This window comes from Loxodonta africana, chromosome 1 (assembly GCF_030014295.1).
Source record: "Loxodonta africana isolate mLoxAfr1 chromosome 1, mLoxAfr1.hap2, whole genome shotgun sequence".
Taxonomy (NCBI): Eukaryota; Metazoa; Chordata; class Mammalia; order Proboscidea; family Elephantidae; genus Loxodonta; species Loxodonta africana.
Genome location: NC_087342.1, coordinates 92,196,008 through 92,217,932, shown reverse-complemented (window position 1 = coordinate 92,217,932; position 21,925 = coordinate 92,196,008). Strand labels below are relative to the sequence as shown.

General features: G+C 54.8%; 1 protein-coding gene across 1 annotated transcript in view; it reads left to right on the top strand.

The window, feature by feature from the left end:
• The window catches only part of TNXB (tenascin XB), a 72,200-nt gene that overhangs the window by 22,867 nt on the left and 27,408 nt on the right, over nt 1–21,925 (top strand). The window contains exons 6-20 of the mRNA XM_064283993.1: nt 95–358; nt 1,188–1,913; nt 3,099–3,467; nt 4,720–5,013; nt 6,830–7,120; nt 7,468–7,773; nt 9,222–9,235; nt 9,266–9,575; nt 13,521–13,829; nt 15,148–15,456; nt 16,748–17,026; nt 17,320–17,628; nt 19,289–19,603; nt 19,713–20,030; nt 20,383–20,733. Of these exons, the coding sequence (XP_064140063.1) occupies nt 95–358; nt 1,188–1,913; nt 3,099–3,467; nt 4,720–5,013; nt 6,830–7,120; nt 7,468–7,773; nt 9,222–9,235; nt 9,266–9,575; nt 13,521–13,829; nt 15,148–15,456; nt 16,748–17,026; nt 17,320–17,628; nt 19,289–19,603; nt 19,713–20,030; nt 20,383–20,733 (4,764 nt within the window). The remainder of the gene's footprint in view (nt 1–94; nt 359–1,187; nt 1,914–3,098; nt 3,468–4,719; nt 5,014–6,829; nt 7,121–7,467; nt 7,774–9,221; nt 9,236–9,265; nt 9,576–13,520; nt 13,830–15,147; nt 15,457–16,747; nt 17,027–17,319; nt 17,629–19,288; nt 19,604–19,712; nt 20,031–20,382; nt 20,734–21,925) is intronic.

Below are 21,925 nucleotides of genomic sequence, written 5' to 3'. Positions count from 1 at the left end.
GGGAGGGCCTGGGTGGGGAAAAACTCTTAGAAGGGAAGCTGGTGACTGCAGAGTCAGAGCCCCACCTGAGCCTTCCTCTCTCCAACCTGGCTAGTGATCGATGGCCCCCAGGATCTCCGCGTGGTGGCTGTGACGCCAACAACATTGGAGCTCAGCTGGCTGCGCCCCCTGGCTGAGGTGGACCGATTCGTGGTGTCCTACGTCAGTGCTGGCAACCAGAGGGTGCGGCTGGAAGTGCCCCCTCAGGCAGATGGGACAGTGCTGACAGACCTGATGCCAGGCGTGGAATACGTCGTGACTGTCACCGCAGAGCGGGGCCGGGCAGTCAGCTATCCGACTTCTGTCAGGGCCAACACAGGTATGGCTGGCCAGAGGATAGGGAAGGACCCCAATGTCAGAGGGTAGGACCCCCCTCTTTGGGAGCCCAGGTCTAGGGCCCACAGGCCCCTATGTATGGGCTTTGTGGGGTGTGTGGCAGTTCCAAAGCACCTGCTGAGAGCCTGGTTCGGTACAGAGGGCACTGGGGAGGCAGAGTGCCCAGGTGCTTGGAATCCTATAGGAAGGCTGCAAGTTAGACCATGGGAAGAATTGCCCCATAGCAAGAAGCAGTCAACAGGAGCCGGCACCCAGTTGAGATGGAGTCTCACCCACTCAGATGGGGGAGGTTCTTAGCGAAACTTAAGTACAGGGGCAGGGCTTGCGCTGACAGTCAGTGGTCAGATCTCCTAAGGACTGAAATTGGGCAGGTCCAAGAGCAGCAGTCCTGTTACGTTTAGGTTTTAATGCACGTAGTTGAGTCTCATAGCAGTCATTTTCCACTAACCCTCAAGGTTTCTTAACAGATGCCCGGATCTTTCTCTTCTTTCGCCGAGACAGGGGGACCCCCACCTCGCTGTGGCTCGCATCCTCTCCCCTACTCCCCTTTCTCTCCTTCAGACCCAGGGCTCCATCCGCTGGCACCTCTCTTCTTTCTAGGGCACCAGCAGTGGCGGGCTTGGGGGTTGGTGGGGTCCCGGGACATTTACTCCTTCCTCTTGGTTTTCTTTGCAGGTGGGGCTGGGGCAGAGGGAAGAGGCCTTTGGCTCCAGTGGGAGGGATGGAGAGAGGAGGGACTGCCGTGGGCAGGAAGACCGGGAGCTGCCACTGACCTACTCTCTTCCCTTCCCCTTTTTCCGCTCCCCTGGCAGCACCAGGCCACTACGATTACTCGGAGGTGCGCCCCCCAGCCCCGCCCCCCAAGCCCCGCCCCCGGCCGACCCCGCGCCCCCCGCGCCCCCCACGGCCTGCCAAGGAGGAGAGGGAGGAGTCCCGGCCCGGGCTGAGCCTGTCCCAGCCCCCGCGGCGGGCGTGGGGCAACCTGTCCGCCGAGCTGGGCCGCTACGGCGGCACGGTGGAGGACGTGGAGCGCCACCTTCGGGCGCACGGCTACCCGCTGCGAGCCAACCAGACCTACCCGTCGGTGGCGCGCTACGTCTACAACTACTTGCAGCGGCACCTGGCGGCCGCCGCCCCTGCCGGCTCCCCGGCAGCCCAGCCCCACCGCCCCCACCCCACCGCCAGCCCCGACCCCGGCACCTGGAAGCGGGACTCCAACCGGAGCATCTATGGCCCCTCGCCCGAAGGAGTCGACCGGGCGGCTGCGCCCCGTCACCCTAAGCCCGAGGTGCTGGGCACTTCCGCCGACGGCGCGCTTCTAGTGTCTCTCGACGGTCTTCGCGGCCAGTTCGAGCGCGTGGTGATGCGCTGGCGGCCCCAGCCCCCTGCGGAGGGCCCTGGCGGGGAGTTGACTGTGCCGGGCAGCACGCGCGCTGTCAGCCTCCCCGACCTCAGGCCGGGCACCACCTACCACGTGGAGGTCCACGGGGTGCGGGCGGGGCAGACTTCCAAGTCCTACGCCTTCATCACCACCACAGGTAGTGTGGGCTGGGGCCCCGCGACCACCCATCCCCCGCCCGGCCTCACCTGCCATAGAAGTCCGCATCTTTGAGTGTCGCCCACTGCCCCGCTGCTCAAAGTGCCACCCTCCACCACACCCTTTTGCCTTCAGCTCCTACCTGGCTCAGGCTCCAGAGGACCCCAAAACAACGCACGCTTTCCTGTGTCCCTAGAAGCCATCCCCCAACCCCCACCCCAGTCCTTACATCGTCCTGTGAATACCCAAGGCCAAGGAGACCCAGTCACTGGGGCTTCCTGATGCTCACTAGATTTCCCAGGGCCCTTCTGCCAGGATTGCTGTTGTAGGCAGAAGCTCATTTAAGGCTGGGGGCCCCGGGGTAGAGGGTGCTGCAAAGATTCCCTGGAGCAGTTTGGGTGAGTTGGGGTGTGAAACCAGTGGTTCCACACTTTGACTAATGGTGGTGAGAGTGGTTGAAGACGGTGGTTAGTGGTTAGCATTTTCCACAATTTGGCCTTAACCTCAAAGGGACTGTGGGAACTGCTTGGGGGGGTGGCCTTGAAACCACCATGCAGCCTGTGTATGGGTGGGGGGGGTGATGAAACCACTGCTTCTTTCCAGACTTCCTGGCTCACTTCAGTGGCATCTCTCCCACAGGAATGATCTTGGCCTGGGCTGGGGAGGGTGAGCTGCTCTGTGGCTGTGTGGGGAGGGTTGTGGGCCTCTTCTTCCCCATAGGGCCCAGATGCCACCTGAGCTGGACGTCCAGCCCTCCACGCCCTCTCTTTCCTCTCTTCTCACTGCCCACTGTCCTCTTGCATCCCCCCTCTATAACACCACCATCTCCTCCTTTCTTCCAGGCTTCTCACTGCAGCACTAATGGAAGCCAGGATCACCACCCACTGGGGAGTGGGTTGTGTGTGGAGAGGGACATGGAGGTCTCTGGGGGCTGGGGGTCACAGAAGCCTTGTAGGAGAAGGTGCGAAGGCCTTTATTACCTGCTCTAAGCAAAGGCCTGTCTGCTCAGGACTGTGATGGATGGGGGCATTTGGATGACTGGGCAGACCTTTGGGAGGATGGGGTGACCAGGTGGCAGACCCAGGAGGGTCTCCAGGATCTTAGAGCTACAAGCCAGAACATGAGGACTCTTCTTTCCAGCTCTCATACTCGCCTTTCCTGTTTTTCTGACTCTGCCCCTTCCCAGGGTCCTCCCCCTCAGGCCTCTTGGGAGCTACTGATGAGCCGCCTCCCTCAGGCCCCTCAACAACCCAAGGGGCCCGGGCCCCTGTCTTGCAGCAGCGCCCCCAGGAACTGGCAGAATTGAGGGTGCTCGGCAGAGACGAGACAGGGCGCCTCCACGTGGCCTGGACCGCCCAGCCCGACATCTTTGCCCACTTCCAGCTGCACCTGCGGGTGCCCCAGGGGCTAGAGGATCATGAGGAGCTGCTGCCAGGGGATGCTCGCCAGGCCCTGGTGCCCCCACCCCCTCCTGGAGCCCCCTACGAGCTGTCACTTCATGGGATCCACCCTGAGGGCCAGCCCTCTGCCCCCCTCATCTACCAAGGCATTATGGGTACATGCTGGAATCTGCTCAGACCAGGGTCCTGAGGTGGGGGTGGTGCCAGAGCCACAGTCATCTGGACTCAGAGCTGGGAAGGAGCTTGAGGGACCAGTGAAGGGCAGGCTGATGTTGGGCTGAGTGGAGAAAAGAAGAAAAGGGGTTGAGGGTTCAGAGGGGAGAGGGATGGAGGGGGTTTAAGAACAAAGGATGGGGAGGGGAGTACCTCAGGAGGACAGAAGTCAGAGTGTGGGACGGGATTCAAGGAGAAAGGCTGTAGGCCCCTGGCTCTTCACTTGTGACCTGTCCTCACTTCCTGGTCTCTCCTTTGCCCCACCTTGCCAGCCCCAGTAGACTTCCAGGGGTGGAATGGGAAAGCTTCTGGCCCTGAGGTTACTGACCCTCAGCCTCCTTCTTCCCACCCTTTCTCCACAGTCTCTGCCACCCTACACTCGACAGGCTAGGATGATGGTGCTGCTCCTGCACCCCAGGAGCCTGGCCTGCAGTGAACAACACCCATGGTCCCATCAGCCATTTTCTGTAGGGAATAGGATCTCCTTAGGGTAGGGTACTCCTTAGCTGTCAGAACTTCAGAAATGGATGAGGTTTAGGGGACCAGAGCCTGGGGCACCTGGTTCACCTCCCTTCCTGGTCCCTCTCTGTGGGGTTCAGGGTGGCCAGCTCCCCCCCCCCAACTCCAGGTCAAGTTCACCACTAGGGGAGAGGGCAGCAGGGAGAGCTCAGGTGGGCTGAGGAGCCTTATAACTGCTCTGAAGCAGCAGCAGGGAGTCTTGAGACTCTCAGGCAGAACCATGAGGAACTGAAACCAAATATCATGTGTGGAGAAGGACTGAAACCTTTGTGGAGAGTGAGGAAGCTGTTGGAAAGGAAGGGCCAAAGCCTCTAATTGGGAAAAGAGATTGAGGGGGAAATGCGTCCTCCCCAGGAGGACTGTCATAGAGGGCCCAGGGGATGGGGGGGTGCAGGGTTCTAGGGAGGGAATGGAGCCATGGCGGTACAGTGGTTAAGAGCTTGACTGCTAACCAAAAGGCCAGCAGTTTGAATCCACCAGCCACTCCTTGGAAACCCTGCCAGGCAGTTCTATTCCTTCCTATAGGGTCACTGTGAGTCTGAAGTGACTTGATAGCAACAGATTTTTTAGGGAGGGAGCTGTCCAGGGCGGAGTGAGCCAGTGGGCAGAGAGGAAGGAAAGAGACAAGGGAATGGTTGAGACCACAGTGCTTTGCTTTTGTCCCTCACACCCCAGACAGGGATGGAGAGAAGCCTGACCTGTCCTTGGTCCAGCCGCGCCTGGGTGAGCTGACGGTGACAGATGTGACCCCAAGCTCACTGCTGCTGCACTGGACGGTCCCCGAGGGCACATTTGAATCGTTTGTGATCCAGTACAAGGACAGGAATGGGCCACAGGTAGTGCCCGTGGAGGGGCCCCAGCGCTCATCCCTCATCACCTCCTTGGACCCTGGCCGCAAGTACAAATTTGTCTTGTACGGGCTCGTCGGCAAGAAGCGGCACGGCCCGCTGGTCACTGAGGCCAAGACCGGTGAGTGGCCCTGCCCGCTGCACCATCCCAAAGAAGGCCTTTCTAGTGCTCTGGGAACCCGCTTTGGGAATTCCAGGAAGGCTTTCTGGAGGAGGTGATATCTGAGCTACATCCTGAAGAGAAAATAGTGGTCAGTACAGCAGAGAGGTTGAGGAGAGCAATGCAGACAGAAGGAAAGATGGAGGGCAAGGCAGGAGAGAGCGTGGCCCTTAGAAGGACCAATGGCATGTTGGCCCTGGCTGGAGAGCAGGGCCCTTGGGGAGCTGAGGGGCCTGGTCTTAGGGCCTGTGAGGCTCAGATCTCACTGAGGGCCCTAGGGGGCCTCTGAAGTGTGTCAAGTAGAGGAGTGACATGATTAGATATTTATTTTGTAAACAGCACCCGAGGATGGCTAGAGAAGTGAGTTAAGGGCCAGTGACAAATGAAGAAGGCCTGGCTGGGATGGTGGCAGTGGGGCTGGATGTGAGAAGTGAAGGAGAGTAAGCAAGGAGGCTCAGGCAAGCCCCAGGTTTCTGGTACAGACAGTCCCATTCTCTGAGGCAGGAAACAGCAGAGGTGGGGCAGTTTGAGGGGCCTGTGGGACACTTAGATAAACATCTTTTGAGTGCATTCAAGATATTCCAAGCATATTGTCACACTTAAGCTGGACGACAGCCCTGTGAGGCATTCCTGTTTTATAGAAGAGGAAAATTGAGTGCAGAGAGGACAAGGTGGCAGAAAGTGATGGGGCCGTGGAGCTATACTGCTCCCCCATGGGTCTGGAGCCCAGAGAGGAGGCCTGAAGATAGGGATGTGGATGTCTTTAGTATGGATGGATGCTGGGGGTAGAACTGGGGCCCAGGGTAAGAGTGTTGAGGGGAGAAGAGGAAGGCCCGTGGAGCCCTGGAGACCACCAACACTTGGGACAAAGCAGAGGAAGAGGAGCCTGTAGGGCAGCCTGGGGGGTGGCCTGGGGAGGGGCAGAGCCAGGGGAGTGGTATCCTGGATGCCAAGACAGAGGGTGCGGTCAGACATGTCAGATTCCGTAAGGGTGATTCAGGGGCTACAGAGTGTCCGCAGGACTTGGTAATGGCCAGGTCACCATCAACCCCACTGAGAGCAGTCTCGGTGGAGGGGTGGGGCTGGAGGCCCAGCAGCGGCAGGCCTGGGGCGGGTGGTGGAGATGAGGACATGGCTATAGCCAGTGTAGACACCTCTTTCTGGAATCTGGGCTGGGAGTAGAGAGCAGAGAGGGAAGGTGGGGGCTGGAGGGAGTTGCATGCAGTACGGGGAGGGAGACAGGAGCAGGTTTCAGGGCTGATGGCACAGCCCACGGAGAGTGAAGGGTTGGTGATGCTGGCCAGGGCCATCAACACATAGAGGTTTCAGAGGAGGAGAAGGGGCCTGGAGCCCAGATATGGGAGGCTCTACCACATTAAAACTCTCAAGGAGAGTGCTCCCTTCTCTTGGAGGAGAAAGCGGCTAGTAGTTGGGCCTGGAAGCAGTGAAGGTTGTACTGGAAGATTTCCCTGGCCAGGGAGATGTGGAAGGCCTCTCCTTCCCGGGCTATGGAATCAGGGCCCCATTAGTCCATACAGTGCTTTTGTGCCATTTAGAAGAAGGCACCCCCTCCTCTAGGTGGACACAGCCCCTCACAGGGCATACGTCTTGGCAAGCAGAGCGCCAGCTGGATTTCAGTCCCTTTATGCTACTTCGGCCACACACCTTTGTGCAGTGAACAACCTGCACAACCTCACATAGCATCCCTGTGGGGGAAGTGGATCCCCCCCTTCCCCTATAACCTGTGCCCCTCCCTTCTCTTTACCCCTCCTCCTAGTGCCTTGGAGTGACCCCAGCCCAGGGCCCCTGCCCCGCCTTGGAAAGCTGTGGGTGACAGACCCCACCCCAAACTCGCTGCGTGTCTCCTGGACTGTCCCTGAAGGCCAGTTCGACTCTTTCATGGTCCAATACAGGGACAGGGATGGCCAGCCCCAGGTGGTACCAGTGGAAGGGCCTGAGCGCTCAGTCATTGTGTCCTCCCTGGACCCTAACCACAAGTACAAATTCACTCTGTTTGGGATTGCCAGCAAGAAGCGGCATGGCCCCCTCACAGCTGATGGCACCACCGGTGAGTGGCAGCCACCCAAGCCCCCGTGTGTCCCCCTCCTGGCCCTGTGCACGCTTGCCCTCAGCCAGGAACCAGCTGGGCCTCCCAGCGAGACTGCTGACTCCAGTGTCCTGGCCTTGCTCCCGGGATGAGGGGCTGCCAGCCTCCCCTGCCTGCTGGGCACCTTCCATCCCATCAGCCACTCCCCAAGGCCCAGAAGGTGTGTCACACCCTGGCTGTGCCAGACAGACGGCCCAGGAGCTTAGCGTTCACAGGAATCAAATAGTGACCCCCTACGTGTGCTGTCCTGTCCAAACCCAAGCCCTAATTAAAGCCAGTTTAGCCCTGACTGGATCGTCTTTTTACAGCCCCAGAGAGGAAAGAGGAGCCCCCCCGGCCCGAGTCCCCCATGCAGCCCCTCCTGGGGGAGCTGACAGTGACTGGCGTGACTCCAGACTCCCTGCACCTGTCCTGGACGGTGGCCCAGGGCCCCTTTGACTCCTTCGTGGTCCAGTACAAGGATGCGGAGGGGCAGCCCCAGGCAGTGCCCGTCGGGAGGGATGAGAACGAGGTTACCATCCCTGGCCTGGAGTCCCAGCGGAAGTATAAGATGAACCTCTATGGGCTTCAAGGCAGGCAGCGTGTGGGGCCAGTGTCTGTGGTGGCCACAACGGGTGAGTCAGGGCCTCCGGGGCCTCTCCTGCTACCCCCCAGTCCTCTGAGCAGGCCCAGGCCCAGGCCTCCCTCCACTTACTTCTCCTCCACTCTGACTGCGCCAAAGCTCCCCCTCTTTCTCTCCTACTGCCCTCCTGCCTTCCAGGACCCGTTTTCCAGCCTCCAGCCATCTCCAGCCTCTAATTCCCTTTCCTGCCTTGCTTCTCCATCTCTCAGGGAGTCTTCCCGCCACCGCAGAGACATCCTCAATCGTCTTCTCTCTCCGTGGTTTTAGCTGGGCTCTTTCCCTACCAAAGTTATTTCTGAACTTCTTTGACTTGCTCTTTACACCCTCCCACCATCGCTGCTCTGTTCAGAGCTGGCAGATTCCAGGGACAAGAGCACCATTTTCCTCTACCTATTTCTGGAATGGAGAGCCCCCTATCATTGCTTGTCTCCCAGTCAGCTTGGAGCCATGCAAATGGCTCAGCTAGCCCCTGACTGGCCACTCACTTCCAGTCCAACACCCTACCCCATTCCTCCACGTCCCCACCTCTCCCTGTCCTGTGCCCTGTCCTTAGCCCATGGGGTCTGCCCTTGCCCAAAGGGAGTGTAGCATTGTGGTTGAGAGCAGTCTTTGAGGCCAGCTGCCTGGATTTCAATCCCAGCTCTACACCTTGCTAGCTATGGGACCTGTGCAAGCTCTTTAACCTCTCTGTGCCTCAGCTTTCTCATCTGTCAAGTGGGGATAATAACGGTAACTGTTTCATAGATTTGCTAGGATTCAATGAGTTAATCTATGACTAGCATTTAGAAAAGCATCGGAAACATAGCAACTGCTCTTTAAGTACAAGCTGCTATTGCTCCCTGATCCTCTCACTCCCCAGTAACCTTTTTTTTCCTCACCTCTACCCTCCCCATCCTTCCCTGGGTTATCTCTCTCACCTGCTCTCCTTCTCAATCTCCCCTCCCCTATGGAGTACCAGTGGACAGGGGAGTGGGTCACAGAAGGGCTCTCCCCACCCCTCCCCACCCCACCCCACCCCACGGAGTCCTGGCTCCCCAAGAGCAAAGACCCAGTCGCAGGGGATGGTTGGTGGTCCCCACGGGGTGTGATCTGGGGAGTCAGCTGAGGGAGAGCAGGGCGCTCTCCAGCCTCCACCTTCTCCTAAATCTTTCTCCCACACTCTCCTGAAGCCTGCCTTAGTGATTCATTCCACAGGGTTAAAGGAGAAAAGGGGTAGGGCTGGCCACAGCGGGAGGCCTTAGCAGGAACACATTCCACTATCCAGACCTGTTAAGAGAGGCAGGAGCAGCTGAAAGCTCTGAGGAGGCAGAAGCTGAACGGGAGGAGCACAAGGTGGAGAAGCCAGCTTCGCCCTCCACCCTGCCCCTCAGCCCCCACCCCCACTGTCTGTGAAGACACTGTAGGAGAATTCCTCAAACGTTTCCTCTCTTCCCATCTCAGCTCCTTTCTCAGACGTGACCAAAGAGACCCCTGCCTCCGCCGAGGTGAACGAGACCCCGACTCCCACAGAGCCCTCCACGGAGCCCCCTGAGGAGCCGCTCCTAGGGGAACTGACAGTGACAGGATCCACCACAGACTCGCTGAGCCTCTCCTGGACTGTCCCCCAGGGCCACTTCGACACCTTCACCGTGCAGTACAAGGACAGGGACGGGCGGCCCCAGGTGGTGCGTGTGGGGGGTGAAGAGCGAGAGGTGACTGTGCAGGGCCTGGAGCCCAGGCGCAAATACAAGATGCACCTGTATGGGCTCCACGAGGGGCGACGTGTGGGCCCCGTGTCCACCGTGGGGCTGACGGGTGAGTGAGGGGGTGCCTGGGGCTGGTTCAGTACCCCCCAGTGGCCCCCAGCCTCTGATGGATGGCTGATTGCTTGCCCATCCTCCCTTTGAACCACAAGGCTTCATGTGCTTGGGGCTGTATCAGCTGTGTGACCTTGAGCAAGTTTTACACTTCCTGAGCCTCTGTTTCTTCATCTGTAGAGTGGGAAAGATAACACCCACCTCACAGGGCTGCTGAGAGGATTACATGAGGTGACATCTGTAAAGCACTAACAATGGACCTTGCACAGAGTAAATGCCCTGGCAGTGTTTGTCGCCATGAGTATTATAGTTATCCTTACTCTAGCATCTGCTCTGTCCCCTTCACCTACTTAGTTGGTCAGAATGTGCATGAGACATTGGCCTCTTCCTCAATGCAGCTCAAAACTTTCTTCACAGCAAAGACGGGTATCCCTTCCACACGCCTCGTGGGCCTGCTCACAGGACCACTTCGGCTACCACAAAGGACCCCACCTGGGCACCTCTTCTCAGATTTGGAATCTGACAAACTGAGTTCCATTCCTGAATTCCCCAGTTCTTAGCTGGGTAATTTTGAAAAAGTTACCTCCTCTCTCTGAACCTCAACTTCCTCATCTTCAAGATGGAGCAAACAAATCCACCTTGTAAGGGCTAGAGGTGGTGATGTAAAATGCTTAGCACATTCATTTTGACTTTGTGTTCAAAACTGCCTGTGGAGAGATTACTGTATATCCATGTCCAAATACTAGATATTTTAAGACACGTATTTTAGATGTCCTGGATAAAATTTAAGTGGCCCTTTAGGAGAGAGCCAAGCCCCCACGCTCATTCTCACAGCAGCAGATGAGGAAACAGCAGAGCCCACGGAGCTGACTGAGGGGCCTGCCTGGCACGTAGCACATGCTGAACCGTTGCCAGAAGACCAGATGCGTGGAACTAGTCAGATACACTTCAGAATTGGCAAAGGATTATCCTAAATACAGTGTGGGGACAGTCATACTCATGGGTAGTTCTAATCGCACCTTGCCCAGTTAGGCCAAACAACTAGCAAGGAAGGCTTGATGATGAGGGACAATTTCTCTCCCTCATGGAAGGAAGTACGTTGTTGTTATTAGTTGCTCTGACTCAACAAAATGTTGCCTGGTTCTGTGCCATTTTCATGATCAGGTTTGAGTCCATTGTTGTGGCCACTGTGTCAATCCATTGCATTGAGGGTTTCCCTCGTCTTCACTGGTCCGTCCCTTTACCAAATATGATGTCCTTTACCAGCAATTGTTCCCTCCTGATGACACATCTAAAATAAGTGACTTGAAGTCGTGGACAATATTGTACGATCCATAAGGTTTTCATTGGCTGCTATTTGGAAGTAGATTGCTAGGCCTTTCTTCCTAGTCTTTCTTAGTCTGAAAGCGCCACTGAAACCTGTTCATCATGGGTGACCCTGCTGGTATATGAAATACCAGCAGCATAGCTTTCAGCATCATAGCTTTATGCAAGCCATCTCAGTACAACAAACTGGCAGATGAGTGGTGGGTAAGGAAGTACAGAGGGCAAAAATGAGCAGGAAATGGATGATATAACAACAGCTACAAAAAAAACCCAAACCCATTGCCCCTGAGCCGATTCTGAATCGTAGCAACACTATAGGACAGAGTAGAATTGCCCCATCGAGTTTCCAAGGAGCACCTGGTGGATTCAAACTGCCAACTTTTTTGTTAGCAGCCGTAGCACTTAACCACTATGCCACCAGGGTGCTGTAGGAGCTAATAAAGCTAGAAGGCAAATAAAATGACTGGCCTGGTGCCTAGCACATAATAGATGCTCAATACAACCAAAAAATCAAACCTGTTGCTATTAAGTCTATTCCAACTCCTGGCTACCCATGTATCCCTGGGTGGCACAAAGGTTTGCCCTTTAAATTTTTTTTTTTTTTACTAACCTGAGGTTGGCAGGTCCACATAGCCGCACTGTGGAAGAAACGTCTGGCAATCTGCTTCCATAAAGATTACAGCCAAGAAAGCCCTATGAAGCAGTTCTACTCTGTAACACATGGGGTTGCTATGAGATGCCCAATACCCAATGGTTAATCTCTCTCCAGTCTCCCTTCAGCTGCCACTGTAGCTTCGTCCTTCCCTGCTTACCCTACCTAGACTCATTTCTATCTGCCTGCCACCTCATTGGAGCCCTGGTGGCACAGTGGTTAAGAGCTATGGGGAGCCGCGGCTGCTAAGCAAAGCAAAAGGTCGGCAGTTCAAATCAACCAGCTGCTTTTTGGTAACCCTATGGGGCAGTTCTACTCTGTCCTATAGAGTCACTGTAAGTCAAAATTGACTCTACAGCAATGAGCTTGGTTGGTGGTTTTTGGAGGCCTCATCACCAGTCTTATTTTTTTTTTAGCCAGTCTGTTTTAAAGCAGGTTTTACCTCTCTAGGACCTAGTCTTGCCTTCCCTCAGGAGCCAGAGAAACAAGTTCTTGGGAGTCGAACCCTCCCAGCCCCTCCACCAATGGGTCTTTTGGGACCACTTTCCAGATTCCATCACTAATGAGAGGTGCCTCCTAGACTCCGTTCATTCCAGGGCAATGTGGGCTGGCAGTCGGAGCCCAGCCTTCTCCAGCCCAAACCTGCAGTCTGCTTCTTAATTTTTTTTATTTGTTTATTTTATTTTATTTTATTGTTGATGAGAATATACACAGCGGAACATACACCAATTCAGCAATTTCTACACGTACAATTCAGTGACATTGATTAGATTCTTCAAGTTGTACAAACATTCCACCCCCTTTTCCCAGTTGTTCCTCCCCCACTGATATAAACTCACTGTCTCCTAAGACTGCTCCCTAATCGAACTCACTTTTGTTGAGCACCTCCTGTGTGGGCAAAGCCTGAGGGCTCACATTCTGGTGGAGGGAGACGGGCAGCAGGGTGAGTCCAGGTGTCGGTGGGGCTGCAGGTTAAAGCGGCGAGTGCTGTGGAGAAGAACAACGCCGAGTAGGTGAGATGGTGAGTCTGAGCAAGAGAGAAGGAAGAGGGGCCTAGCTGAGAAGGCAGCGTCTGAGGAAAGAGCCGAAGGAGGTGAGATGACAAGTTGCACAGGCATCTAGGGGAAAAGCATCCCAGGCAGAAGGAAGGGCAAGTGCAGTGGGCAGCAGGCAGGGAGAGGACTGCGGAACAGCAGAAATGGAGTGGAGGGGAGGACGTGAGAGACTGACACATGGGACCTTGTAGGCCATTGAAAGGACTCAGCTTTTACTCTGAGATAGATGGAGGTTCTTTGAGCCTCTGTGGCTGCTGCACAGGGAACAGACTGAAGAGGGGTGAGGGCAGAGGAAGGAGATGGCTTAGGAGGCTATTGGGATAGTCCAGCAAGAGATGGTGGTCCCTGGAGACAGGGCGGTGCAGGCAGTGAGAAGGGGTTAGATCCCGAAGGTCGTGCCACTGTGCGGGATGTGAGTGAGTGAAGGCTCAGACATGACTTGAGTGTTCTGGCCTGAGCAGCTGGAAGATGGAGTTGTTATTTTACTGAGTTGGGGAAGGCTGCGGGGGCGGGGGGGAGGGTGCGGATAGCAAGCGTGGGGGAGCTCATGAGTCAGTTTTGGACTTGAGCTTGAGACACACATCAAGAATCCAGGGAAGATGCTGAGCAGCAGGAGTGTGGGGTTTAAGGGAGAGGCCTGGGAGAAGAAGAGGCCTTGGAGTGATGGATATACAGATGGCATTTCAGCCGCTTTCCCAGGGTCTCTGTGACAGCTAACACCTGACCCCCACCCAGCACAGCCCCAGGTACCTGAGGGGACTTAGGGAAGGATTGTTGGCCAGACAGATGAACTGGTCAGTGTTGTTTTACCACATCAAAGCCAGCTCATGGGTACCACAAGAACAACTACATAAATTCCTGCTGACAGAAAAGTGGGTCTTTTCTAACCCCTCCTCCATCTCTGTCTCAGCCCCACAGCAGGAGGAAGAAGCTTCTCCAGCAACTGAGCCTCCCCAGGAGCCACAGCTGGGGGAGCTGACGGTGACGGATGTGACCCCCACCTCTGTGGGCCTCTTGTGGACTGTCCCTGAGGGCGAATTCGACTCTTTCATGGTCCAGTACAAGGACAGAGACGGCCAGCCCCAGGTGGTGCCTGTGGCCCCAGACCAGCATGAAGTCACTATCCCCAGCCTGGAGCCCTCCAGAAAGTACAAGATCAACCTCTATGGGATACATGATGGAAAACGTGTGGGTCCCCTCTCTGTGGTAGCCATGACGGGTGAGTGAGGGGGGTGAGGCTGTCCCACCTGGAGACCTCTCCCAGCCCTGCCTGGGCACCACCATTCCCTCACTGAGAGGTTGGGCCTCTTCAGGCCCCACCTCAGTGGCTCCACAGGTCCTTTCTGGAGTCACAGTCACCTTAGTCTGTTTCCCTGACCCCTTGGCTCCTTCTTCAGGCTGGAACCTTCCCTGCCCTTCAGTCCCTTCTCCACCCCCTGCCTGCCCTCTCCTGGGGTGGGAATGTCTCCCTTCCATCTGACCTACATCCAGCCAGAAGACTCTCTGATTGCCCACAGCTGTTTCCTCCCCTTCTCTTTACAACCCTGTGGTGACTTGGACACGGCTGCCACCTCCCCCTGCTGCTCTTTTTTATTGAGGTTAAATGACACAGCTTAGACTCTTTTCTCAGAAGTCCTCAGCCTCCTGGCCCAGGCTACAGTTCCCTCAGCAGCGCCACAGTCAGTATCCCTCTGGGAAGCAGCCCTCTCCCAAATGGAATCGTTCTTCCTTTCCCTCATGGCTTCCCTGGCACAGGAGCTCCACCATCTTGGGGCCATGCATCTGGGAAAGCCCTCTCAGAACAGTGTTTGTAAATCTGTTAAGTAAAATGCATAGGATGACAAAGGAAACCAATAATATTGATAGACAATTATCAAAATACATTATAAAACTCATATTTATGATTTAATAATACGTGGACTTCTTTATTAAGGAGCCTGGGTGGTGCAAGCAATGTGCACCTAACTACTAACCTCAGGGTTGGTGGTTCAAACCCACTCAGCTGCACTGCAGAAGAAAGGCCTGGCAACCTACTTCTGTAAAGATTACCCAGTGCCGTTGAGTCGATTCCAGATTACAGCCAGGAAAACCCTATGGAGCACTTCTACTCTGTAACACATGGGGTGGCCAGGAGTCGGAATTGACTTGACGACAACAGTTTGGGTTTTTGGTTTGGACTTTTTTATTAGTACATTAAAATAAGAAGATTTAGCAGCAAGTTTAATAAACTACCCACATTTCAAAGTAGCGATGAGTGTAAGGACTATTTTGAAGTTTCTGCAGTCACTCTAAGGTGGTGTGAAAACACCTGTGATTTGTATCGGAAGCAGTCACAGGTACTGCTCATACCACTGGCTGGTTTCTTACACTCATTGAAGGAAGCACTACATTTCAGGTAGATGTCCCTGAAAGTAAAGATGTACTGTTTTCTATTTCAGTTCATGGACTCCATGAGGCCCATGGAGCCCAGGAGCCCTGTGAGGGGGAGTTCTCCCCTCAGAAATCTCAGCCGCTTTCTTTGTCTTCTTGGATCCTAGCTCCCCTCCTACCAACCTCAGCCACAGAGGCTCTTGAACGCCCCCAAGAACCTCGCCTCGGGGAGCTGGCAGTGACGGGCGTGACCTCCAACTCCGTGGGCCTCACCTGGACAGCCCCTGAGGGCGAGCTCGACTCCTTCGTGGTCCAGTACAAGGACAGGGATGGGCAGGCCCAGGTGGTGCCTGTGGCCCCAGACCAGCGTGAGGTCACCGTGCCTGACCTGGAGCCCTCCCGCAAGTACAAGTTCCTGCTCTTTGGGATCCAGGATGGGAAGCGACGAGGCCCAGTCTCTGTGGAGGCAAAGACGGGTGAGAACCCCCCATGCAGTCTTCCTGCCCTTCTTCACACTGCTGATTTCCTCTCCCTCTGCCAGGGTTTCCCTTGTCTACCTCTCTTCCACTTGGAAAGTCACACTGCCTGTCCTGGTACAAGGCAGACAAGGATGGGAAGCCAGGGCCAGTCCTGGTGTTCTCCTCGACCTTTTGTCTCATAATTTCCACCTCTGTTGGGTGTGGGAGGCCCCTTTGGCCCCTTCCTGGAGGATGGAAAAGGAAGGCTGGGGCACTGGGAGAAGGGCCAAGGGTAGCCAGGAGCCCTTCCTGCCTCCCAGGGTCTCAGCTCTGTGTAGCAGTCACCTCTGAGGGTTTTACCACCTCCCCTCTGACTCCTCACCACAGTCCCTCACCCAGGTACTTACTTCCTGGCTCAGGCCCATTCAGTACCATATTTGCCTCCCCCAGAGTTCCCCCTTCCCCCCTGCCCTTCTCCTGGGGCCTCAGCAGTTGGAACCAGAGGAGCCCTGGGCTGGCTGCCTGGCCTGGCCCACTGGCCCAGCCCAGCCATGCCCCTTTCCTGGAGTTTGGCCCAGGTCCTCCCTTGCCCCTGGGGGTTCCTTGTTGCCAGAAAACTCTCAAAATAACAATGCCGTCAGAGTCCTCGCTGACCAGGAAGGCAGCAGGCCAGCTCCTTCCCAGGCCCCGATGGCTCCTTGGCCAGACAACAAATCCTTTTCCCGTCTGAGCTCCTCACTTCACCCGCCTACCCCACCCGCAGGAAGCCCCTACTCCTCCACCAGGCCCTGTGGGAGTGCCCCATGAGAAAGGGAAAGGGGTGGAGCCAGGACCACCTCCGTCATAACTTCTGCCTCCCCCCTGCCCCACCCCCTGTGCAGTCTGCCCCCTTAGGAATTCTGGGCCCCCTTGGGCCTCTCTTGGACCTTCAAATCTCCTCAGGAACCAGCCAAATCCCAAAGTGTAGGCTTCTGAGTAGGAGGAAACAGAGACCCAAGTCCTGTGATAAGTTGCACCTGCTAGGAAAGCGATCTCCAGTAAACGGGAAGAGGCTGGACAGAGAGGGAAGCTAGGAGTCTCTGTTCCCAGGGATGTCTCAGGGCAGAAGACCCCTCCCCACATTGGTCAAGTGGAGACAAGTCTGGGCCAGCTGGGGCAGGTGGCAGGGACGGGAGGGTGATGGAAACATTTTGGGGAGGCACTGACCATTTGGGCAGCTCTGGGTTTTTCCTGCCCCAGCGGGAGGCAGTGAGGGAGTCATTTGGAAAAAATAAACACAAGAACCTTTCATCTCTGTCAACTGCCCCAGATGCTGACAGCTTGGGAACCCCACCCCACCTCGGGGAGCTGTGGGTGACAGACCCCACCCCAGACTCGCTGCGCCTCTCCTGGACGGTCCCCGAAGGCCACTTTGACTCTTTTACGGTCCAGTTCAAAGACAGGGATGGGCCCAGGGTGGTGTCCGTGGAGGGCCACCAGCGCTCAGTCACTGTTACACCACTGGACCCTGGCCGAAAGTACCGATTTCTCCTCTACGGCCTCCTGGACAAGAAGCGCCACGGCCCCCTCACCACTGATGGCACCACTGGTGAGTGGGGTACCTTGCAGGCCCTGCTTTGTTCCCGAGCCCCCCCAGAGAAGGTGCCCAACACTCTTCCAGGCCACTGGTCACTTGTGGTGGCTGCCATTGTGGTTGTGATTTGGCCCCAGCCTCCCCGCTCAGATCCAGCTCCCCCAACCCTTACACAAGCTCATTGCACCAGACCTTTGGGAGCTCGGCCACGTCAAAACCCTGCCTCCAGGCCTCTCAAGCCTGCCCTCAGAGGTCACCCAACCTTCCAGAAACAGCTCAGCTGTTTCTTCCCTGTGTCTCCATCTCAGAGACCCGGAGAGCTGTGGACGAGACTGTACCAAAGCATCCCTCAAAGCCCCGTCTGGGAGAGGAGCTGCAGGTGACCAGTGTGACGCCAGACTCCGTGGGCCTCTCGTGGACGGTCCCCGAGGGCGAGTTCAACTCCTTTGTGGTCCAGTACAAGGACAGGGATGGGCAGCCACAGGTGGTGCCCGTGGAGGGCAGCCTCAGGGAGGTTACCATCCCGGGCCTGGACCCCGCCCGCAGGTACAAGCTCCTGCTCTACGGCCTGCACGGTGACCGACGTGTGGGTCCCATCTCCACCATTGCCATGACTGGTGAGTGGGCTGCGGCCAGGACACCCCATGCCTTCTTCCCCACCTCGGCTTTCTGCTCTCAACAAGCTCACCCCATTTCTGAGCTTCCCATCTTCCTTCTTTTGGGGAAGGGATCAGTTTTATTTTTATTGTGGTAAAAATTTATATAATACAATATTTGCCAATTCAGCATTTTTTTTTTATTGTGGTAAGAATACACACAGCAAAACGTACATGAACAGTTTCTACCTGTACAGTTCAGTGATGTTGATCACATTCTTCAAGTGATGCAACTGCTCTCGTTACCCTTTTCCAAATTATCCCACCACCATTAACATAAACTCACTGCCCCCTAAGCCAAAACCCTCTCTTTCCCCCTCCCTCCCATCCCTGGGAACCATTAATCATTTTTGGTTTCAATATATATATATAAATAAATAAATAAAAGTTTTTTTAATATATATATTTGCTTGGAAACCCTGGTGGTGTAGTGGTTAGGAGCTACAGCTGCTAACCAAAAGGTCAGCAGTTCGAATCCACCAGGTGCTCCTTGGAAACCCTATGGGGCAGTTCTACTCTGTTCTGTAGGGCCGCTATGAGTCGGAATCAACTTGACGGCAACAAGTGTGTACTGTAGTGGTATATGTTTGCTTATTTCATACGAGTGAGCTCATATAGTATTTGTCCTTTTGCAACTGATTTATTTTGCTCATTGTAATGTTTTCAAGGTTTGTTCATATCGTAGCATACCTCGGGACTTCATTCCTCTTTATGGCTCAGTAATATTCCATTGTATATATATACCACATTTTGTTTATCTATTCATCTGTTGATGGATATTTCGATTGTTTCTACCTTTTGGTTACTGTGAATGGTGCTGCAGTGAACATTGGTGTACACATGCAATTCAGCATTTTTATATTACAATTCAATGACGCTGATTACCTCAACCACGTGGTGCAACCATCAGGAGTATCCATTGCCAGATTTTTCACCACTGTTAACAGACACTCAATGCTTCCGGGATCACCTTTATTGAGGCATTGTTTACATGCAATAAAATTCATCCATTTTAAGTCAACGGTTGGATGAGTTTTGGCAAATGAGATCACTACCACAATTGAGATATAAAACATTTCCATTAACCCAAAGAGTTTCCTTGTGCTCCTTTGCAGTCCATTTTCCCAACCCCAGGGTCTGGCAACCACCCATCTGCTTTCTGTCATGATAGCTTTAATGCCTTTCTAAGTATGCCCTCTAATAGAACCATATGGTAAGCAGTCATTTGTATCTGGCTGTTGCACTCTAAAGTCCCTGGGTGTCACAAACAGGTTACACCCAACTACTAACCAAGTTTGGCAGTTCAAACCCACCCAGCAGCACTGCAGAACTACAAACTGCTTCCATAAAGATTACAGCCAAGAAAACCCTATGGAGCAGTTACAGTTCTACCCTGTAACACATGGGGTTGTCATGAGTTGGAATCAACTTGTCGACAACGGGTTTGGTTTGTTTTTCGTTTCTTGCACTCTGTATAATGTTAATGAAATTCACCCATGTGGATCAGTAGTTGGTCCTTTTTTTTTTGCTGACATCTTGCCCTCGTCGCCTTCCTGCCTCCCTTCCTCTCCGATGGGTGCAGCGACAGACCCATCACCCATGTCTGCTGTCTCTGAGCCAGCCCCCAGGGAAGAAGACAAAGACGTGACCCAGGCCCCAGCCCCGACAGCAGCTGAGCCCCGTCTGGGGACGCTCACCGTGGAGAAGGCCACATCACACACCCTGCATCTCTCCTGGATGGTAGTTGAGGGAGAATTCGACGCTTTTGTGGTCCAGTACACAGACAGGGACGGGCTACTCCAGGCGGTCAGTTTAGAGGGTGACCAGAATGATGTCACCATCTCTGGCCTGAAATCTGACCACAGATACCTGGTGGACCTCTACGGCTTCCGTGACGGGCAGCAGGTGGGTCCTGCCCACATCGAAGCCCTGACAGGTGAGCAAGAAGAGCTTTGGCTGCTCTGCTGCCTTCCACACGGCTGGGGGGCCCAGAGAAGACCAGATCCCCGTGGACACCCTGTCGTTGTCTCTGTGTCTCTGTTCAGTCCCACAGGAGGATGAACCTTCAGAACTGCCCACAGTGGCCCCCGAGCCTCCATTAAAACCTCGTCTGGGGGAGCTGACTGTGACTGATGCCACCCCTGACTCCCTGCACCTGTCCTGGACGGTCCCTGAGGGCCACTTTGACTACTTCATGGTCCAGTACAGGAATGGAGACGGGCAGCCCAAGGCAGTGCGGGTGCCAGGGCACGAGGATGAGGTCACCATCTTGGGCCTAGAGCCAGACCAGAAGTACAAGATGAACCTGTATGGCCTCCACGGTGGCCAGCGTGTGGGCCCCATCTCTGCCATCGGGATGACTGGTGAGTGGAGGGTGGAGGCCCCAGGGGGAGAACCCAGCGGGCAGGTCACCCTTTCTCTGGTGATGGTGGCCATGGTACCTTTGTACATTTTCCCTGTGGCCCCCTGAGATCTGACTGTTCCTCCTGGGCAGAGAGGGGCGACTGTGAGCCGTGCTGGTGGCTGCCACCTGTTCCCCCACCTGACCTGGGGCTCCGGGCACGTTTGTGAGGTGTTGACCCAGCAGGACCACCCAGCCTAATGGGCTTCTCTGAACCAACCTCAGGATCCAATCATGGCCATGGTTTCTCTATCCTTGTTCCTGAGGATATCTCACAGGGCCCTTCCTCATTTTCTCTGTGTCTCTCTTCTCAGCTCCAGAGGAAGAGACCCCAGTCCCCACAGAGATGGAGGAGACCCCCACTCCCACAGAACCCACCACCGAGGCCCCAGAGCACCCTGAGGAGCCGCTCCTGGGGGAGCTGACGGTGACAGGATCCACCTCGGACTCACTGAGCCTCTTCTGGACCGTTCCCCAGGGCCGCTTCGATGCCTTCACCATGCAGTTCAAGGACAGGGATGGGCGGCCCCAGGTGGTGCATGTGGGGGGTGAGGAGCACGAAGTCACCGTGCAGGGCCTGGAGCCCGGGCGCAAGTACAAGATGAACCTGTACGGGCTCCATGGGGGACGGCGCATGGGCCCCGTGTCTACCACAGGTCTGACCGGTAAGTGAGGGGTAAAGTGCCCCTGGGTTGGGTCTCATTCGTGGAGCCTCCAAAATCTCCTCCATGGAGACCCAGGGCCCTGAAGCCTCCAAGCCCAACCCTCTGCCCACCAGTACCTCAGGCAGGTATGATCTGGGGAGGGGAGAGCAAATCCCAGAGAAGTGCCAGGCCCATCTGAAGAGGCCACTAGGAATGAAGCCTCCAAAGCTGGTAGTTCACTGATAAGTCTGTGGCTCTCTGCTCAGCCTGGGCACTCAAGAGAACTCCTTTTGTGAAATTGGGACAAAGGCCCTGAGTCTGAATTCATTTAACACATTTATACAAATGTCAAACATATAAACAAAGAGAAAGAATAGTATAATTAATCCGATGTACCAGTCACGCTGCTTCAACCAATTGTTAACTCCTGGCCAGCCTGGCTCATCTGTACCCCACCGACTTCTCACTCTTCCCCACTAGACTTTTTTTTTTTTTTTACTAACAGCTGTATTGAGGTATAATTTACACACCATAAAACATCTGTTTTAAGTATACAATTCCTTGATTTTTAGTATATTTACAGAGTTGTGCGACTGTCACCACAATCTAATTTTAGAACTTTTCCATCACCCCAAAAAGAAACCTCATGTCCATCTCCATCCCTACCCCAGCCCTAGACAACCACTAACGTACATTCTGACTCTGGAAATTTGCCTATTCTGGACATTTCACATAAGTGGAATCATACTGTGTGTTCTTTGGTGTCGGGCTTCTTTCACAGACCCTAATGTTTTTGTGGTTCATCCATATCGTAGCATGTATCAGTACTTTGTTCCTTTTTACTGTTAAGTAGTATTCCATCATGTGGATATAGCACTGGAATATTTTCAAACTTATCCTCAACACCCTGTACTTTCAGCAGAAAAAGGAAAAAAAAGGGGTGGGGTGAGGAGGGGACCCTTTAAAAATAACCACAAGCTAGTTACCACGCCTTTAAAAATGAACGCGTGTTCCTTAAATATCATCGAGTACCTAAGCAGTGCTACAGGCTCCTGCAGTCTCCTGCTATAGTTCTTGTCATTGTTGTTAGGCAGTTTTTTGCTAGAATCGTGTCCAAATGAGGAGACATTGCAGTTGAGGAATTGGAAGTTTGAATAGGGAAAGCATCAAGAAGAAAGTGACATTTGAGCAAAGACTTAAAGGAAATGTGAAC